The sequence below is a fragment of the Cherax quadricarinatus genome, chromosome 11, assembly GCF_038502225.1.
Source record: "Cherax quadricarinatus isolate ZL_2023a chromosome 11, ASM3850222v1, whole genome shotgun sequence".
Taxonomy (NCBI): domain Eukaryota; kingdom Metazoa; phylum Arthropoda; class Malacostraca; order Decapoda; family Parastacidae; genus Cherax; species Cherax quadricarinatus.
Genome location: NC_091302.1, coordinates 22,417,825 through 22,436,421, shown reverse-complemented (window position 1 = coordinate 22,436,421; position 18,597 = coordinate 22,417,825). Strand labels below are relative to the sequence as shown.

Below are 18,597 nucleotides of genomic sequence, written 5' to 3'. Positions count from 1 at the left end.
TTCTAAAGCACTACAGCAAGTCATGGTGCTTGGTAACACTCCACGCTAATTCCCAGACAGCTTAGGTCAGGATGAACTCACATGACCACTGACCTCAGAAATCAAATTACTATAAAATTACACCTATGAGACAAAGGCTTTTAATAGCTTTAGTATCTCGAGAAATTACTGATATATAATCTGAATATCTCGAATCATACGACGATATATCTCCTTATCTTACAATATGTTCGAAAAATATCAACCTACCGTGTGGGAGAAGAGTATGAGCAACAGTAAGATACACAGCTCCAGCCAGCAAAGATACCAATAACTCTTCATTCTTCCACGCCATTACAGACGACAGTCTGAAAAGTTGTCACCAGTTTTAATTAATGTCAACTGATACCTTTACTAGAATGACTGTTGTTCTGCCTTACTCTATTACAAAAGAAATACAAACTCAAAACTAGGTCCATAAAAAACTCTTCAGAACTGGTTGCGGAAGAGAAAAAGAGGTTGGAAATGGTAACGGAGATGACAATGGATGATGTGAGTGGACATCAATGCAGCGCTGGATAATCTCTCTGCACAGGGGTGCTCAATGAGCTGTAGTGGATGTCAAGTGCTGTTCACATGTTTGGGATGCAGATGCACCTATGCATCTGTAAAGCAATAACAGGCAGTAGCATTTTCGAGGGTGTGACTGGTGACACAGGAACGCCTTTGCTTATGATAGAGATACTGCATGAGCAATTAAAGGTTATAATTACAGAACTTGCAAGGAAGATACAATGGGTGTACATATACACCCATTGTATCTTCAGAGAGAGCCAGCAGCATGTGACAGACCCGCACCACGCTATTCTCAGAAGACTTCCCTCTCATTACTTCAGTTGTAGCCTTGCAACACTGCATAACTCCTGATGACGCAGTGAGAAGTGTGAAAGTACTTGAGCTAAAGATCCCCCCCCCCCGTGGCTTGTCTTGCACATATATACATGAAATATATATGGTTAGAAAGACACGTAAGCAAACACTATGACATCGTCTACCCGTCCTCATCCCAACATGACATTCTTCAGGTCACCGTGCGTCACTCACACCTCACTCTCCGCCTATATATATAATGTCTTTCTACCTCTGTATGTTAGAAGTGATCAAGGTCCCAGGACCGAAACGTTTTCTAATAAATATGTCATAGTGTTTGCTTACGTGTCTTTCTAAACCAACTTGTCGGTATTTATTACCAAGGTTTATACCATGAAATATATGTACATAAGAACATAAGAAAGAAGGAACACTGCAACAGGCCTAATGACCCATGCACAGCAGGTCCATGTGTTCCCCCCCGATTAACCCAATGACCCAGCCAGTCTGGTCACCTCTACTCAATGAAGGAGCACGGCACCAGACCCAGCAGCAGAAGTTAGTCAGGTCCAACTCACACCCACCCACACCCACTCATGTATTGATCTAACCTATTTTTAAAACTACACAACGTTTTAGCCTCTATGACTGTACTCGGGAGTTTGCACCACTCATTCATAACTCTATTACCAAATCAGTACTTTCCTATATCCTTCCTGAATCTGAATTTTCCCAACTTGAAACCATTGCTGCAAGTCCTGTCTTGGCTGGAAATTTTCAGCACGCTATTTACATCCCCTTTATTTATTCCTGTTTTCCATTTATACACCTCCATCATATCCCCCCTAATTCTACGCCTTTCGAGAGAGTGCAGATTCAGTTCCCTCAGTCTATCCTCATAGGGAAGATTTCTGATACATGGGATCATCTTTGTCATCCTCCTCTGTACGTTTTCCATAGCATTTATATCCATTCTGTAATACGGTGACCAGAATTTAGCAGCATAGTCTAAATGAGGCCTAACCAAGGATATATAGAGTTGAAGAACAACCTGAGGACTTCTATTATTTATTCTTCTAGATATGAAGCCAAGAATTCTGTTAGCTTTATTGCGGACACTAATGCACTTTTGTCTTGGTTTTAGATTTCTGCTAACCAGAACTCCTAAATTCTTTTCACAATCAGTAGTATTAAGATATACATTAAGTTTATTTGCCGCATAGTTATTTTCCTGTCAAACATTTAGAACTTTCCATTTGTTTATATTAAACTGCATCTGCCACTTCTCCGACCATTGCGTCAGTCTATTCAAATAATCCTGGAGTGCTCTAGCGTCCTCATTAGAATGAATTGGGCGGCCTATTCTGGTGTCATCAGCAAATTTGCTTATGTCGCTATTTATTCCCACATCTATGTCGTTTATGTAAATTGTGAACAACAACGGGCCCAACACTGACACCTGAGGAACACCGCTTGTGACGTGCCCACATTCTGATTTCTCCCCATTTATGCAAACTCTCTGCTGTCTATTTGTCAGTCATGCCTCTACCCAGGAAAAAAAATTTCCTCCTATTCCGTGTGCCATAAGTTTCCTCAATAGCCTCTGGTGTGGAACTCTATCGAAAGCCTTACTGAAGTCCATATACACAATATCATATTCATTACCATGATCTACCTCCTCAAACACCTTAGTGAAAAATGTTAGTAAATTGGTAAGACAGGAACGCACCTTTGTAAAACCGTGTTGAGATTCATTAATCAATCTGTACCTACCAAGATGGCTACGAATTGCTTCTGCAGTTATTGATTCCATAAATTTTCCCACTATGGAGGAAAGGCTTATTGGTCTATAGTTCGAAGCCAAGGACCTTTCACATGCATTGTAAATAGGTATTACATTTGCAATTTTCCACTTATCAGGCACTATGCCAGTTTGCAGTGATATATTGAAAGATTAGCCAAATGTATGCTAAGTTCCTCTTTACATTCCTTTAACACTCTTGCAAACAGTTCATCAGGGTCTAGGGATTTGTAAGGTTTTAGTTTCTCTGTTTGTCTGAGAACCATGTCTCTAGTTACCGCAATCGTGCATAGTTTATTATCATCCTGTTCTACATAATCTATTATTTCAAGAATATCACTAGTATTTTCCTGGGAGAAAACTGAGAGGAAGCAGGTATTGAGAATTTCACACATATCCTTATCACTGTCTGTGATCTGACCAGAGTTACTCTTAAGTGGGCCAATCTTGTCACTAATCTTACTTCTGTATATCTGAAAGAACCCTTTTGGGTTAGTCTTTAAATCCCTTGCGACCTTAGCCTCGTAATCCCTTTTTGCTTTTCTTATTCCTTTCTTTATTTCTCTCTTTAATTGAATATATTGATTTCTTAACTGCCGATTCCCTCTTTTGATACGCCTATATATGCCTCTCTTTTGACCAGTGAGATGTTTTAATCTATTGTTCATCCATATGGGATCATTTTTGTTAGATCTAATTTGCCTACTCGGAACAAAAGTTGTCTGGGCAACTAGAACCATTCTCTGAAAAACGTCATAATGGCAAACCAAGATCATCTACCTGACCCATAGTCAGGTCATCTCAATTTAGCTCACCCAGGTAATTTTTCAGTCCCATGAGGTCGGCCAAGCGAAAATCTTGGACAGATATTTGATTGCAGTTATCTGCTTAATTTCATGATATATTGAAACTAAGTGATTTGTGATCACTTTCCCCAAGCTCATCATTAACACCAAGATTATTAATTAGTGACTCTTTGTTGACAAGAACCAAGTCAAGCAGGTTGTTTCCTCTAGTTGGTTCTGTCACAACCTGTTCTAAAAAGCAATCCTGAACCATATCAAGTCACTAGAGTCAAGATTTCCTGTCATATTGTTCCAATCAATTTGTCTAAATTTAATATCTCCCATTATCACAACATTTTCATATCTAGATGCCTTATGAATTTCGTCCCATAACAGCTTACTGCACTCCCTATCAAGGTTTGGGGGCCTATAAATCACACCCAAAATTAATTTGTCACGACCCTCGAGAAACTGTAGCCAAATAGATTCTGTGTTCGATGTTTCTAATCTTATATCATGTCTAAGACAACAATTTAAATTTTCACTGACGTCCATCGCCACTCCACCACCCTTCCTGTTGACCCAATCAGTGTGGAATAGTTTATAACCCTGTATGTTGCATTCAGAAGGCATTTATCTATCTTTCAGGTTGAACCAGGTCTCTGTTATACCAATAATATCTATATTACCTACACTTGCAAGTAATCTTAGCTCATCTATCTTATTTCTTAGACTCCTACTATTTGTATAGTAAAACTTAAGGGAGCTATTTACTCGTTGCCATCTGCTATCTCTCTTTGTTTGTTGATCAATTGATTTGTCATTACTAGCAACTTTATTTTGAATATTGTCTTTTAAACATATCCCTGAGGTATCCCGGTAATAACTGCTGTTTTTAACCCTAATACTGCAGCCTGATTGTTTTCCACAAACACCCATATCTCTATAATCTATCAGTTTAAATTCCAAGACAAGTCATCAATTACCCTCTCAATCGAATTCCCTAATACAACCACTCCATCCCCAGAGAGATGAACTCCATCCCTTCCATATGCATCACGTTTGCCAAAGAATAGGTCTCAGTTATCAATGAATGGGATTGCAAGTTTCTTGCAATACCTGTCTAGCCAGCAATTTATACCAATTGCCCTATACATCCATTCATTGCCCACTCCCTTCCTAGGCAGGGTGCTACATATGACTGGGATCCCTCCCTTAGACCTAACTACTTCTATGGCTGACCTGTACTTATCCAGCAGCTCCTGTCTCCTGCCCTTCCCAATGTCATTACCCCTAGCACAAAGACAGATAATGGGCTTGTTCCCATTACCTGACATAATATTATTCAACCTGCTGACTATGTAACCAACACCAGCTCCAGGAAGACACACCCTCTGTCTGACCTTTTTGTCTCTGTTACAAAATGAACGGTCCATATATCTTACTGAGAATCTCGTACTATTAAAATATTCTTACCTTGATTAGCAGGAGAATCAGTGGTACCTTCAACCTCACTAACCACTGAAGTGCACTCGTCCTGGAGAACAGAGAATCGATTTCCTACCTTCACATCTTCTCTGTTAACCCTCTTTATCTCCCTTCTTCCTGAACTGTGAACCACTTGCCACTTAAAGCGGCTGCCACTGTCACTGCTAGTGATAATTTCCTCCTTACCAGCTAAGTCCTTCTCACACTCACTTCCAAACTCATCTAGGCAAAGCTTCAGCCTCTTATTTTCCTCCTGAAAAAGTAGAACCTCCTTCTTCAACACTTTAACCTGAGATTCTAAAACACTACAACAAGCCATGGTGCTTGGTAACACCCCACGCCAACTCGCAGAGCTTAGGACAGATATGACCGCAGGTGACCACTGACCTCAGCGTATTGACCACTGACCTCAGCGTACATGGTGTAGTTGATACTAACTCCAATATGTGAGTGCAACTAACAATACAGGTATTAGCATGATGACAGTATAAATAGCACAAGAATCGGATAAGAGGTTGTATCAGTGTCACAGAAATGTATCGTTGTTCTTGGTTGTTGAATGTCCCTTCATTTTAAATGACAGTGTACTTCGTGTGGTCAAGAAAAGATTTCCTAATTTCGAAACTGGCAATCTCCTTCAAGTCGAACTTGTTACCATCAAGATGTGAGAACAAAATAAGGACCAACAAACTTGGGGACAAGCTTTGACATACTGCCTTGATTAAAATTTTGCAACATGACTTTGCCACCTGGTACCACCTTACTCTCCTTAGTGATCTCATTTTGAGTCGAAGTAAAATGATTTATTGTCTTTTTAGGATTTTCCCACACTCTGTGGAAGACGAGATGGGTAATCCGTATCTTATTGGCACTAAAATTGTCATGATCATAAATAGGTTGAGGAGGAACTAACAAAATTTTGAAAAGTAAATGCGAAGTGAGGTCTGTCACCAGACCAGCTTTTAAACAAAGAGTTCGGGATACTCTACACGTAGAAAATGGTCTCATCCCATGTGATACAGTTCTGACTGATAGCATCTTTCAGGTATCAGGTATTCATACCAACCCTGCTGGACAGGAACTGACTTGAGGAACCTACCAAGTTTCCACTGGAAGACAACTTGAGGAGTATTGGTAATCCCTACTTGCGATATGAAAAGCTGCTTATCTTCCAACTGAGGAGAGCCAGGGTAGAATTCTTTATCAGGATTCACCCAAGGTGGTATAACTGCCTACTTGATTACATTTATGATGAGCCGAGAATGATAAGTTGGAACACTGAGCGCACTCATACAAGGAAACTAAGTAATCTTATAGCAGAGAGTGGCTAGACTACACATGCGAATCCGGATTTTGCTATTAACGTGTCTAGCAAAGAATTAAATAGCGATCAGTAACCAGTTCTAGGGTTTAGATTAAATTTCCCTCTCACAACTAGGAAAGTTAATTATGTACAACTAGTTAAGTCGTTTTGTATGTTAGAAAAACATGGTGACCTGACGCCTGATGCGTTTAATATCTTTAAAGTTCCTTATTCCGTCCAGTGCTTCCCAACTGCCCTCTACAATTTATCAAAGCATACAAGGTTCTTAGTAACAATCAGTCATTCCTTGCGTCTCACGGAAGCTGATGAATCTAACTCATTTTCATTCTAGATGAAGTTAAATATTTAGATAAGATGAACAGTTTACTAAGAGATAATGAAACGTACGAACCTCTAAGAATGACCTAGAACAGGTTAACTCTCACATCAATAAACGACTTAAACCGCTAAATATCTGTCGGCCATTTTGGAAACTCTGCTTTGTCTTTATGGATTAATTAATACCCATAAACCCGGAAACCCAGTCCGTCCTAATATAAATTCAGTAGGCTCGGCAGCATAAAACCTATCGAAATGGCTACTTTTAACTCCCATGGTAGGAAAGATTTCGGATGCTCGTATTAAAAATAATCTTGCATAAAGGTTCCAAAAATTACACTTATGAGTTTTGATATCCACAGTATTATTTACTAGAGTCTCTGTCCACGATTTGCTTACGTTTCTTGAAGAGGAACTAGAAAACTTTTTCATGCTTTACCCCACTAACATAATCATTGAGCTAATTAATCTTAGTGTGATAGACTGTAAGTTCGTAAGTGAAGGTAAATACTTTACTCAAAAACAAGCATGGCTATGAGAAATTCACTTAGTTCAGTACTCAGGACTTGTATATGGAATTCTGAGACTAAAATCCTTAAAGATATCTATCCTAGTAAATCTAAGTGGTTCAGATAAGTAGATGATGCTCTTTATCTGTGGCTTAGAGATAGCGATACTGACGAGTTCCTTCATAGAATCAATAATTTAGTACCCTCAATTAAATTTAAAACAGAGCACGAAGTAGATGCAAAATTGCCTTTACTAGATGTTCTAATGCAACGTCTTACAAGTAATTTAAATTTACAGTGAACAGGAAGAAAACTAATGTGTCGTCATACATTCATTATATTCCAGTTATGAATCTAGGGTTAAAATGAGTGTTTTCCTTGCAGTGTCCTTGAGAACTTTACGTATTTGTAGCCCTGAATATTTTGATGATGAAATTAATAAGATATTCAACATAGCCACTAAACTGCGATATTCTAGGGATTTTGCTGAGGTGTTATTGGCAGCCAAGATTTTCTACAGGACTGAACCTAGGGAAGTACTTGCCACGAAAAATATACAAGTTTTTCCCTACAGTAAGAATCTCGCCAGCCTGCATGATGCATTGATAAAGCTCAGTTTAAATATTGTCTTCATGAACATCGGGGCAGTGAAGCAGAAGTTGATTAAGAATGCGCCATAAAACATTGTTGGTGGTGTTTACAAGGTCCCATGCACATTATGCTCACTTTCGTACGTAGTGCAGACAGGTAACTCACTTGAAATCAGGTTAGCCCAACATCAGTACACGGAAAGGACGCATCAGAAGTCAAATGCAATATTTTATCACGTTAGTGCTTGCAATCTTCCGCCGGAGTGGGCAGCAGCTCAGGGTATATTTTACCTAATAGTTCCATTATATAGAGGTACACTACTGAATCCTCTCTCACCAAACATGATAGGATGGAATATACAAACTCGACAGCTATTTAGTAAGAGTCAGTTGTGCACAGTTTTAAACAAGGATGTTATACAAAACTCCCAGAGTGCTAATTATGTAACGGGGAAAGCGAAGACTTAGCTATTGTTTCAGTGAAATTTCTTAAAATTCAACTTATCGATGATCATTCAAAATCATACGGATTTGTAAATTGATACTAAGGTATTCAAAACGTCAAGTAACAGGTTTTTAATTAAAAATAATGAAATAAGGCGAAAGAATATAATTATTAGAAAATCAACTGGAGGAGAGTGTATTACCTTAGCTAGTGGCTGGCAGGTACTGACTAGACTCTCCTACTATAATGAAAGTGATAGAAATGGAAACACGTAGGCTGTGGAAAATTGCATTTACTTGGATGTATCATTATTTACATAACAGTAAATGAACAAAGATAATTATTATTTATCAGTTAGACAAGTAGGAATTTGGGACACCTAGGTCGCAAAAAATGTCCCCCTTCGATACCTAACACTGTCATATCCACAAGTTGCTGGACCTATTAATTACACATGAGAAATACATCACCAGGAATGCTTGTAAATATATAAATTTGTGGACTGTATATTAAATTAAAAAATGATTATATATCAACACATTTATATAACAGAAGGAGAATATATCTTAATCATAACACTCACCAATTTAACTGGAGATTAATGTGTCATGTACATGACCCCCCCCCTTTGCCTACATTTATGAAAAATTTACTGGCCAGAATTTAAACATAAATTAGACAGCTTATCTGAGGTTCCTGGAGTTGTCCTGTCCTGTCGCCTGATACTCAAATTATGCAGGAATGCACATCCAACAATTTCGTCTCCTATTTGAGAGGTGTCAGCCCAATTTTAACCTCTAGAGCACGAAAAATTCTTCCCATTACACTAACGCTTCTAGTCAAAATTCAAACAAAATGGCGACTCCTTCTGCGCAGGCGCAGCTTCCCGTTTTCGATAACATAAATTTTATTAAATACAGTATGGCCATCTATTTACATATAACTACTGTATTTCTGGAAAATATATACAGTATTTTCCACATAGGCATTATGTTCAAGCTTTAATTGAATATTGCTAGATACCCTCTCAGATTTTTAAATCAAAACTTATTTGAGCCTTTTCTATAATGTAAAGGCTATTAACACATAGTACATGATCTTTAGTCTCAGAATGCAGTTATGCAGTTAAATATTATAGTATAGTTGGTATAGGAAGGTTTCTTAACGCATGGCTCTATATTTACATATTCTGGAAGAGGTAAACTTATAAATCCTGTTTTAACATTCAGGTGGTATAACTGGATCTTTATGCGACAGTTAGAACTAAAGTAATGGCAACTAATGTTATTGAGAAAGCTATTGCAAATGTGGAAAATTCGAAATAAGATTTAAAATATAATAACATTAAACCCTAAATCGTGTCATCAGATTGGACATAAGCACAGGATTCCAGAGATAAGCATAACAAACACATATTTTATTTCCTTCTCTCTATTTTTTAATTTTTAATCTCACGTGGTACTCAAAAGGCTGCAGTTTAACACATTTGTAAGACATGTTGTAAAATTCGAAATACAAAGGACTCACTTTTTCCTGTTCTGCTAAATGTGTTACAATCCTAAGCTTGTCTTCATACATGCAGTGTATGGCCATGGATACTGACTTATCCGTACAAATGGACATGGGTTCTCCCTAGAATGTGACGGCAGGGGTTCCCAATGCCCGAGACTGCAGCCAAGTGAGATTAAAAAAAGATTAACAAAAATGGAAATATTGAAATAAATATTTATTTTTTGTTTATCTATTATCTGTGAACGCCTGTATATATGCCTAGTCTGATGATAATATTTAAGGTTCATTTTTTATTAGATTTTAAATATTTGTTTCGAATTTTTCGTATGTGCACTAGTTTTTCTCAATACGAACGTGTCACGTACAATTACTTCCGTATAAGAATCAACTTATGCCAACTGTTTGTTCCATAAGGATTTATCAGATTATTTGTTCTCCCTGTAATGTTAGTGTTACTGACAGTATTTAAAGAAATATCTAAATTAGAATATGTAAACAGAGACACATCACGAGGACCCTTCATTACTACACTAATAAAAGCTCAGTTGTCCACCATATAACTACATCCTGGGACAAAAGATAATATATTAAGAGTGTTTTTGCTTGTCTATTTCCTTGACGATACTTTTGGTATTTTGTGTCGTGAGCTTTAAAATATATTACGAATTTTCCGTATTTGCAGTAGTGTTCTCAAATAGTTGCGATGACTTATAAATTGACCCTATTATAAAAACTGACTACAAGTAGTTGAAGAGTCAACAGATAAATTTTCATTTAATATGTGAATAACTTATTTGCAATGTTTCCTAACAGTATTTAATATTATAACACAAATGCTCTTACATAGGGAGTTCAAACCATACCACGGGCGGGGTTAGAACCCGCGGTCAGAGAGTCTAAAACTCCAGACCGTCGCGTTAGCCACTGGACCAGCTAGCCACAATAAGATTCGTCCAACTAGGTATATTTCTACACCATAGGAAGGTTAGCATAGGCACCACTGTGACCACAAATGCAAGTTTTTACAGACCAATCTCCAGCTAGCGTGGCCGTGACGAACTCTAGCTCACGTCCCCTCAAAGCCGTCAACATGACTCACGAAATCGTAATGACACGATTGCAATCGTGTCATTACAATTTCGTGAGTCATACGGAGTTCATCATACCAAATAGAATTAGGAAATGACCTTAGAAAATATAATGATTTGTGTATTTCACTATTTTTTCTTTACTTGAGACACAACACTGTTCACTGTAGACCGAGCTAACTAGAATACGTCACAAGTTCAGTAGTTTCTCAGAGTTGAAGCTGTTAAGGTTTTTTTGTCACTCATGGTTTTCAAATTTTATTTATTGAGCTGTTATAGAATTTGTGTAATAATGTAAAAAAGCATATAATTTTTCAAAGGTATAGGAAGAAAACACAGTTTGTTTTATTATTTTTGTTTTGTGTTGTTTTTAAACTAACATTTAGTATTAATCTTTTCACACAGCTTGGAATTTTTTATAAAAAAAAGGTCACAAATATCAACTTTTCATTTGTATTATTAAGTTGAGTGTATTTTAGTGAATATTGCAACAAGGAATGTCTAAAAAAGATACATTATGGTCGATATGGATCAATGTATAGCTGGAGTATACCTCGAGAGTGTTTCGGGGGTCAACGCCCCCGCGGCCAGGTCTGTGACCAGGCCTCATGTTGGATCAGGACCTGATCAACCAGGCTGTTACTATTTATCTACTCACAACCCGATGTACGTTCCACAGCCCAGGTGGTCAGGTACTCACTTTAGGTGCCTGTTCAGTGCCTTCTTGAAAGACAGCCAGGAGTCTATTGGTAATCTCCCATATGTATGCTGAGAGGCAGTTGAACAGTCTTGGGACCCTGACACTTATTATGTTGTCTCTTATCGTGCTAGGGGATAAGAAAAGCTAAGGGGATAAGAAAAGTTAAGGGGATAAGAAAAGCTTAAGGGGATAAGAAAATATAAGGGGATAAGAAAAGCTAAAAGGGACTATGAAATTAAAGTTGCTAGGGATTCTAAAACTAACCCAAAAAGTTTTTTCCAGGTCTATAGAACAAAAGTCAGAGATAAGATAGGTCCCCTTAAAAATAACTATGGGCATCTTACTGACAAAGAGAATGAAATGTGCTCGATTTTAAATAATTATTTTCTCTCGGTTTTTACACAGGAAGACACTAATAATATTCCGGTAATTAATTTTTATAGTGGGCCTGAAGAAGATAAGTTATGTAACATCACAGTCACTAGTGAAATGGTTGTGAAGCAGATAGACCGACTGAAGCAAAATAAGTCACCGGGTCCTGATGAGGTTTTTTCAAGGGTTCTAAAGGAATGCAAAATGGAAGTCTGTGAACCATTAACTAATATTTTTAATTTATCTCTTCAAACAGGTGTAGTGTCTGATATGTGGAAGATGGCTAATGTAATTCCTATTTTTAAAACAGGGGACAAGTCGTTACCGTCAAATTACCGCCCAATAAGCCTGACCTCAATTGTAGGCAAATTACTAGAGTCAATTATAGCTCAAATTATAAGAAGCCATCTCGATAAGCATAGCTTGATTAATGATACTCAGCATGGATTCACAAAAGGCCGGTCTTGTCTAACTAATTTATTAACTTTCTTCAGTAAAGCTTTTGAGGCTGTTGACCACGATAAAGAATTTGATATTATTTACTTAGATTTTAGTAAGGCATTTGATAGAGTTCCGCACCAAAGACTGTTGAAGAAAGTAGCAGCTCATGGCATTGGGGGAAGAGTGCTCTCGTGGATCGAATCATGGCTCACAGACAGGAAGCAGAGAGTGTCCATAAATGGGGTTAAATCCGAGTGGGAATCAGTAACAAGTGGCGTTCCACAGGGATCAGTCTTGGGCCCGTTGTTGTTTATAATACATATCAATGATCTTGATGAAGGAATTACTAGTGATATGAGCAAATTCGCCGATGACATGAAGATAGGTAGGATAATTGATTCAAACGTAGATGTTAGGGAACTTCAGGAGGATTTAGACAAACTCTACTCTTGGTCAGAAAAGTGGCAGATGCAGTTCAATGTAGATAAATGCAAGGTTCTGAAGCTTGGGAGTACCCATAACCCTAGTACTTATAAGTTAAATAATGTAGAACTTAGCCATACAGATTGCGAAAAGGACTTGGGGGTTATGGTAAGCAGCAACCTTAAACCAAGACAGCAGTGCCTAAGCGTACGTAATAAGGCAAATAGATTACTGGGATTTATATCAAGAAGTGTAAGCAACAGAAGTCCAGAGGTCATACTGCAGCTTTATACATCATTAGTAAGGCCTCACCTAGATTATGCAGCTCAATTCTGGTCTCCATATTACAGAATGGACATAAGTTCGTTAGAAAACATTCAGCGTAGGATGACTAAATTAATACATAGCATTAGAAATCTTCCTTATGAAGAAAGATTGAAGACTCTTAAGTTACATTCACTTGTTAGACGAAGAATGAGGGGAGACCTGATCGAAGTGTATAAGTGGAAGATAGGTATTAATAAAGGGGATATTAACAAGGTCTTGAGGATATCTTTCCAAGAGAGAACCCGCAGTAATGGATTTAAATTAGATAAGTTTAGATTTAGAAAGGACATAGGAAAGTATTGGTTTGGAAATAGGGTAGTTGATGAGTGGAACAGTCTACCTAGTTGGGTTATTGAGGCTAGGACTTTGGGTAGTTTCAAATTTAGGTTGGATAAGTACATGAGTGGGAGGGGTTGGATTTGAGTGGGACTTGCACATCGGAGCTTGTTTCTTGGGTGGCATTGAAAGTTGGGTTGGTCAAATGTTTGTTAGTGGGATGAATTGTAAAGGACCTGCCTAGTATGGGCCAACAGGCCTGCTGCAGTGTTCCTCCTTTCTTATGTTCTTATGTTCTTATGAAAGGTATATTGTTTCTCGTTGTTGGCTTTAGACCCTGTAAATATGCAAAGATGAATGTTGTCGGAATGGTGGCATTGATGGTATGGGGAGGGGGTCATTTTTCCTTGCAGTAATATCTGCTGTTCTGGAGTGGAGGCCATCGACTGTGATTCCACTCCAGAAATGATCGGAGTTAGTGTGCCATTTCTGTAATTTCTTGCCAGTTTTTTTTTTTCCTGAAGCTAAAAATCTCTCTCTCTCTCTCTCTCTCTCTCTCTCTCTCTCTCTCTCTCTCTCACTCTCTCTCTCTCTCTCTCTCTCTCTCTCTCTCTCTCTCTCTCTCTCTCTCTCTCTCTCTCTCTGGAGTGGTTGTGGCTACCCAGGTTTTCCCATGGTCTGGATGTTCTGTGTCTTATTGTATCCTTTAGGTAGTGTGTTTGACAACGTAAGTTATAACATTGTCTTTCCTGAACTGAAGAGTGACACATTTCAGGGTGGAAAAGCTTACAGAAAGGAAGGTTGCATTGTCGTGTTGTCATATGAACACGGCATCTCCAAGGGTGGTCAAAGTTGCACGTCCCACCTGTTTTTCCTTTTCCAGATATTCCACGCCTGCAGATACCTAATGCATAGAATTTGCATAGGCCTGGTTTCTGTCTGCCTTGTTTTTTGTGACTGCATTCCCTACTGTTGGGTGTTTATCTGTCTCATTACTATCTTCAGCACTAGCACTGACAATGGTGCCTTCACCAGTTATTTCTTGTATTTTATCTTCACTATTTCTTTAGGCATCCCCTTGTTTACTATCTCCCGTGGTATTTTAAGTTCGTAACAATGGTTATTGCACGTCGTTGTCTACACCTGTTTCCCCACTAGAGTTCCTGCTTCCCTCCGGACGACCAACTTTCATTTCTCTATAATTAAAAAGTAAAAAAATAATAATCATTTTGCATGAAATTTGCAACATTCCCAATCGGGGCCATCACAAGTGAGTATGGAAATTTTAATAAATCAAGGTCTACGTGGAACGAAGTTTTGAAATCACTCCTCTTCACCCCCGTCGAAATATATTATTTAATAAAAAGTGCTTGAGTTCAAGATTATCGAATATATTGATATATTTTCAGAGATGTGTTTATCTCTCAGTGTATCATCGCTGACAGTTTACTGTATTCGCAATTTTAAGGAAAAAATAATTCTTGACTACATCCTACAGATTATGTGCAGCAGTAATGACCCTCGTTGTAGTCGAAAGATTGTAAAGTAAACTAGCGAATCCATCAACTGCAACTGGCTAGTTAAGGCTCTAGCCCTCCTAGACTCTAACACCAAGGATAATTTTCTTAAATTGAATTTATTAAATTTTAACTAAAGTGAAAGATATTTACTTCTGTTTATTTACTTACAGTTTACTGCAGGCAAAGTAATGATTACAAGATTTGCAGTCAGTTTGGAACAAAAGTCACAATACAGTAACAGTGACAAATGACAAGTCTGATGAAGAGAAATAAAAACTTAACTACATTTCAGTCCACTTTAGGTCATTGTCAAGCCATCATATTATGGTAGAAAATTTAAAACAGTTTGAATTTTTAATGAGTGTGATAAGTGTGGTTTAGTGTCGTTCCTCAAGAGATTTTAAGAAATCTTTTAGAATGAATAGATATATAGAAGGTAATTATTAAGAGGATCGTGAGTTTCCTTGTCTCCTAATATCATGTTCATTTTCCCCCTATAATCTACCTTACCCGTAATTACTATCGCATTTGCTCTGTCTGCTTTCATAATTGTGTTGCAGACAATTGAATTAAAGAAAAATACTAGACATCACCTTATCAAAGCATACAAAGCAAATGCGATAATAATTATAGAGAAAGTAGATTATAAGGGAAAAATAACGTATCAGAAAACAGGGGAACTGACGTTTCAAGTCATCGAAACTATAATACTGATTGACTCTTAAATTATTATTATTATTATTATTATTATTATTATTATTATTATTATTATTTTGTAAAATTCAAATGCTAGATTATGATTCAACACAAAAGGGTCATGTTATTCAAGTACATGGATGGACGGGTAAGTAAGGTCAACATTTCATTCAGCAAAGATTCAGCAGGTGTTTTGTACATTAATTACGAATAATCGTTGAGTCCACATTTCTGCACTTTATGCCTAGTCTGCACCTATGATGTTTTGTGTTTACGTTGCCTTCTCTCTGCCAGCGATGGATCCACCTGTAGACTGTGTTGATGCTGGCACCAGTCTGGTAGGAGATGGCACGCATTGACATCCCGCCCACCCACATCCACACAAACCTTACTCTGTCTGCCAGTGATGTTTGTTTAAACGTTCGCCGATACTCCATTATCTTCCTGTGTGGGGTAATTTAGTCAAAATGCAATGCATATTTATATATTTTATTATGGGTGGTGTTATCTCATGAAAAATATTATTCATATGATAATTTTATGTAAATAATTTTGAACTATTTGCACACGTATATATTTACACTTTATTACAGTGTATCTTCTAATTATTATGTAAAAATTGCATATTGTAATTACAATTACACACAGTGGCCACTTTCTTAGTACATGGTAGGCCCCTTACTCTTTGCCCCTAGATAAGATTGATTTCTTCAAGTCGTGGATTCTACAAAGTGCTGGAAACATTCCTTAGTACAAAAGCAGTTGCCACAGATTCGTCGGCAGCACATTCTTGCTGTGACTCTCACGTTTCACTAAATTTTAAAGGTTTAATTAAAATGTTGACCCTACCATATGCATGTCGCAGCAGAAATAGCTATTCGTTAGACAAGGTGATGTTTTTTCCAGTCCTCAAGTGTCCAGTTTTGGTGAGGTTGTGCTTACTCTAGCTCTAGTTTCCTGTTCTTAGCTGACAGGAGTACAAAAGGAAGTGGTCTACCATTGCTGTACCTAAGCCACTTCAAGGTTCGATGTGTTGTGAATCCATAGGAGCTCTTCTGCATACAACTGTTGTATGACAGTGACTCGAGTCACTGTCAACTTCCTGTCAGCTTCAAAAATTCTGGCTTTTTTCTCTGACCTCTCATTATCAAGGCATTTTCACCCACAGTACTGCCGCTCACTGGATGTTTTCCGTTTTTCACACAATTCTCTGCAAACTCTAGAAACTGATGTGAGTGGAAATTCCAGATGATAAGCAGTTCTGAATATTCCGATCACAATTCAGGTACCAGAAGCCATTCCACGGTCATAGTCACTAAGATTACTTTTCTTTCCCATGCTGATGTTCAGTCTATACCACAACTTAACCTCTTGACCTTGTCAGCATGCTTTTAGGCATTGAAATGTTGCCAAGTGATTAAATTATTAGATATCTGGATTATAGAGCAGGTGTAGCTAATAAAGTGGCCACTGAGTGTGTATCAAAAATATTATTTATTAATTTTAATAAAATAATCAGTACAATATATTCATACCTACAGTATCACGAGAGACGGTCAAGACAGTAGTACGATACCGTAACAATTCCTTCTAAAGGTATACTCGCACTCAGTGTTCTCCATCCCACCTTAAGAGAGCTTTTTACTATATTTTAGCACAAGAATACTCAGTCTTGATTATTCCTGAACATTATTTTTCCAATATATGGACGGAAATTATCTTTCATTAAGGTTCATTTTGTTCTTAACATAAAAAGAGATTAGGACACTCACAGATTTGTTTATTTATTTCTGGTAAATTACTTTGTAATTAATATTACCTTTGTCAATAGTCTACTCGTCATGTGATGCGAAACATTTCATTAAAATATATTGTAAGTGGCTTGGTTACATAATGGTGTTTACTTATTTCTTCTTGTTTACCCACGATCCTCCTCTCTCAGTGTATACATACTGAGCTTTTGACTAATTTAGGGATTAGAGTTTTCTTGATTGGTTATCTAAATTATACATTGAGTTTAATGACCCTCAGATTGTTAACAATCTTTAAAGACAATAAACCATTGAAAATAAATAAGGATAATTGGCTTTAACTCCACTTTCCTTAACCAAAAATCTCATTCTTCTAGAAAAAGAATATTTTAACGTTAATTTTTTTTACTAGCATAATGTTGGGATATTTTTAGTGTATGAACTAAATCATTCTTTACAACTGAATAACCAACACTTTGTTCCTTTTAGGGACTCAAAAGTTGAAAAGAGATAAGAGAGAGATAAGATTTTCTTCGGATTTTTAACCCCGGAGGGTTAGCTACCTAGGATAACCCAAAAAAGGCAGTGCGTCATCGAGGATTCTGTTTTATTTCTATTGGGGTCCTCAATCTTGTCCTCCAGGATGCGACCCACACCAGTCGACTAACACCCAGGTACTTATTTGCTGCTCGGTAAACATGACAACAGGTGTAAGGAAACACGTCGAAATGTTTCCACCCTGCCTGGAATCGAACCCGGGCACTCCGTGTGTGAAGCGTGAGCTTTAGCAACCAGTTCACCAGACCCACAGGACACGTAAGACTCATCACATGTGATTTGAGCTTCCTAGACCCTCAGGAAGTTTATTCATGATTATGAGGGGGAGCTCTTAATACAAGGAATAGCTGCAGTTCTCAATTTCCTTGAATCGGATTTGAGTGCAGTCTGTTTCCCCAAGCGGTGTATGACCCTTACAGGTTTAGAGCTGAAACCATAAGTTAAATAAAAATAATAATAATAACAATAATAATAATAAATTTAGGTAGTAGGTTGAGAGACTGTAGCCGCTCAGGGAGGTACTACCGTCCTGCCAAGTGAGTGTAAAACAAAATCCTGTAATTGTTGCACATGATGGTAGGATTGCTGGTGTCTTTTTTCTGTCTCATATACATGCAAGATTTTAGGTAAATCTTGGTACTTCTACTTACACTTAGGTCACACTACACATGCATGTACAAGCGTATATATACACACCCCTCTGGGTTTTCGTCTATTTTCTTACTAGTTCTTGTTCTTGATTATTTCCTCTTATCTCCATGGGGAAGTGGAATAGTATTCTTCCTCTGTAAGCCATGCGTGTCGTAAAAGGCGACTAAAATGCC

General features: G+C 37.7%; 1 protein-coding gene across 1 annotated transcript in view; it reads right to left on the bottom strand.

Annotated features, from left to right (window-relative positions):
* Window positions 1-18,597, bottom strand: part of LOC138852537 (probable glutamate receptor) — a 184,208-nt gene that overhangs the window by 155,005 nt on the left and 10,606 nt on the right. Inside the window, exon 2 of the mRNA XM_070083856.1 lies at window positions 250-347. Within this exon, the coding sequence (XP_069939957.1) occupies window positions 250-347 (98 nt within the window). The remainder of the gene's footprint in view (window positions 1-249; window positions 348-18,597) is intronic.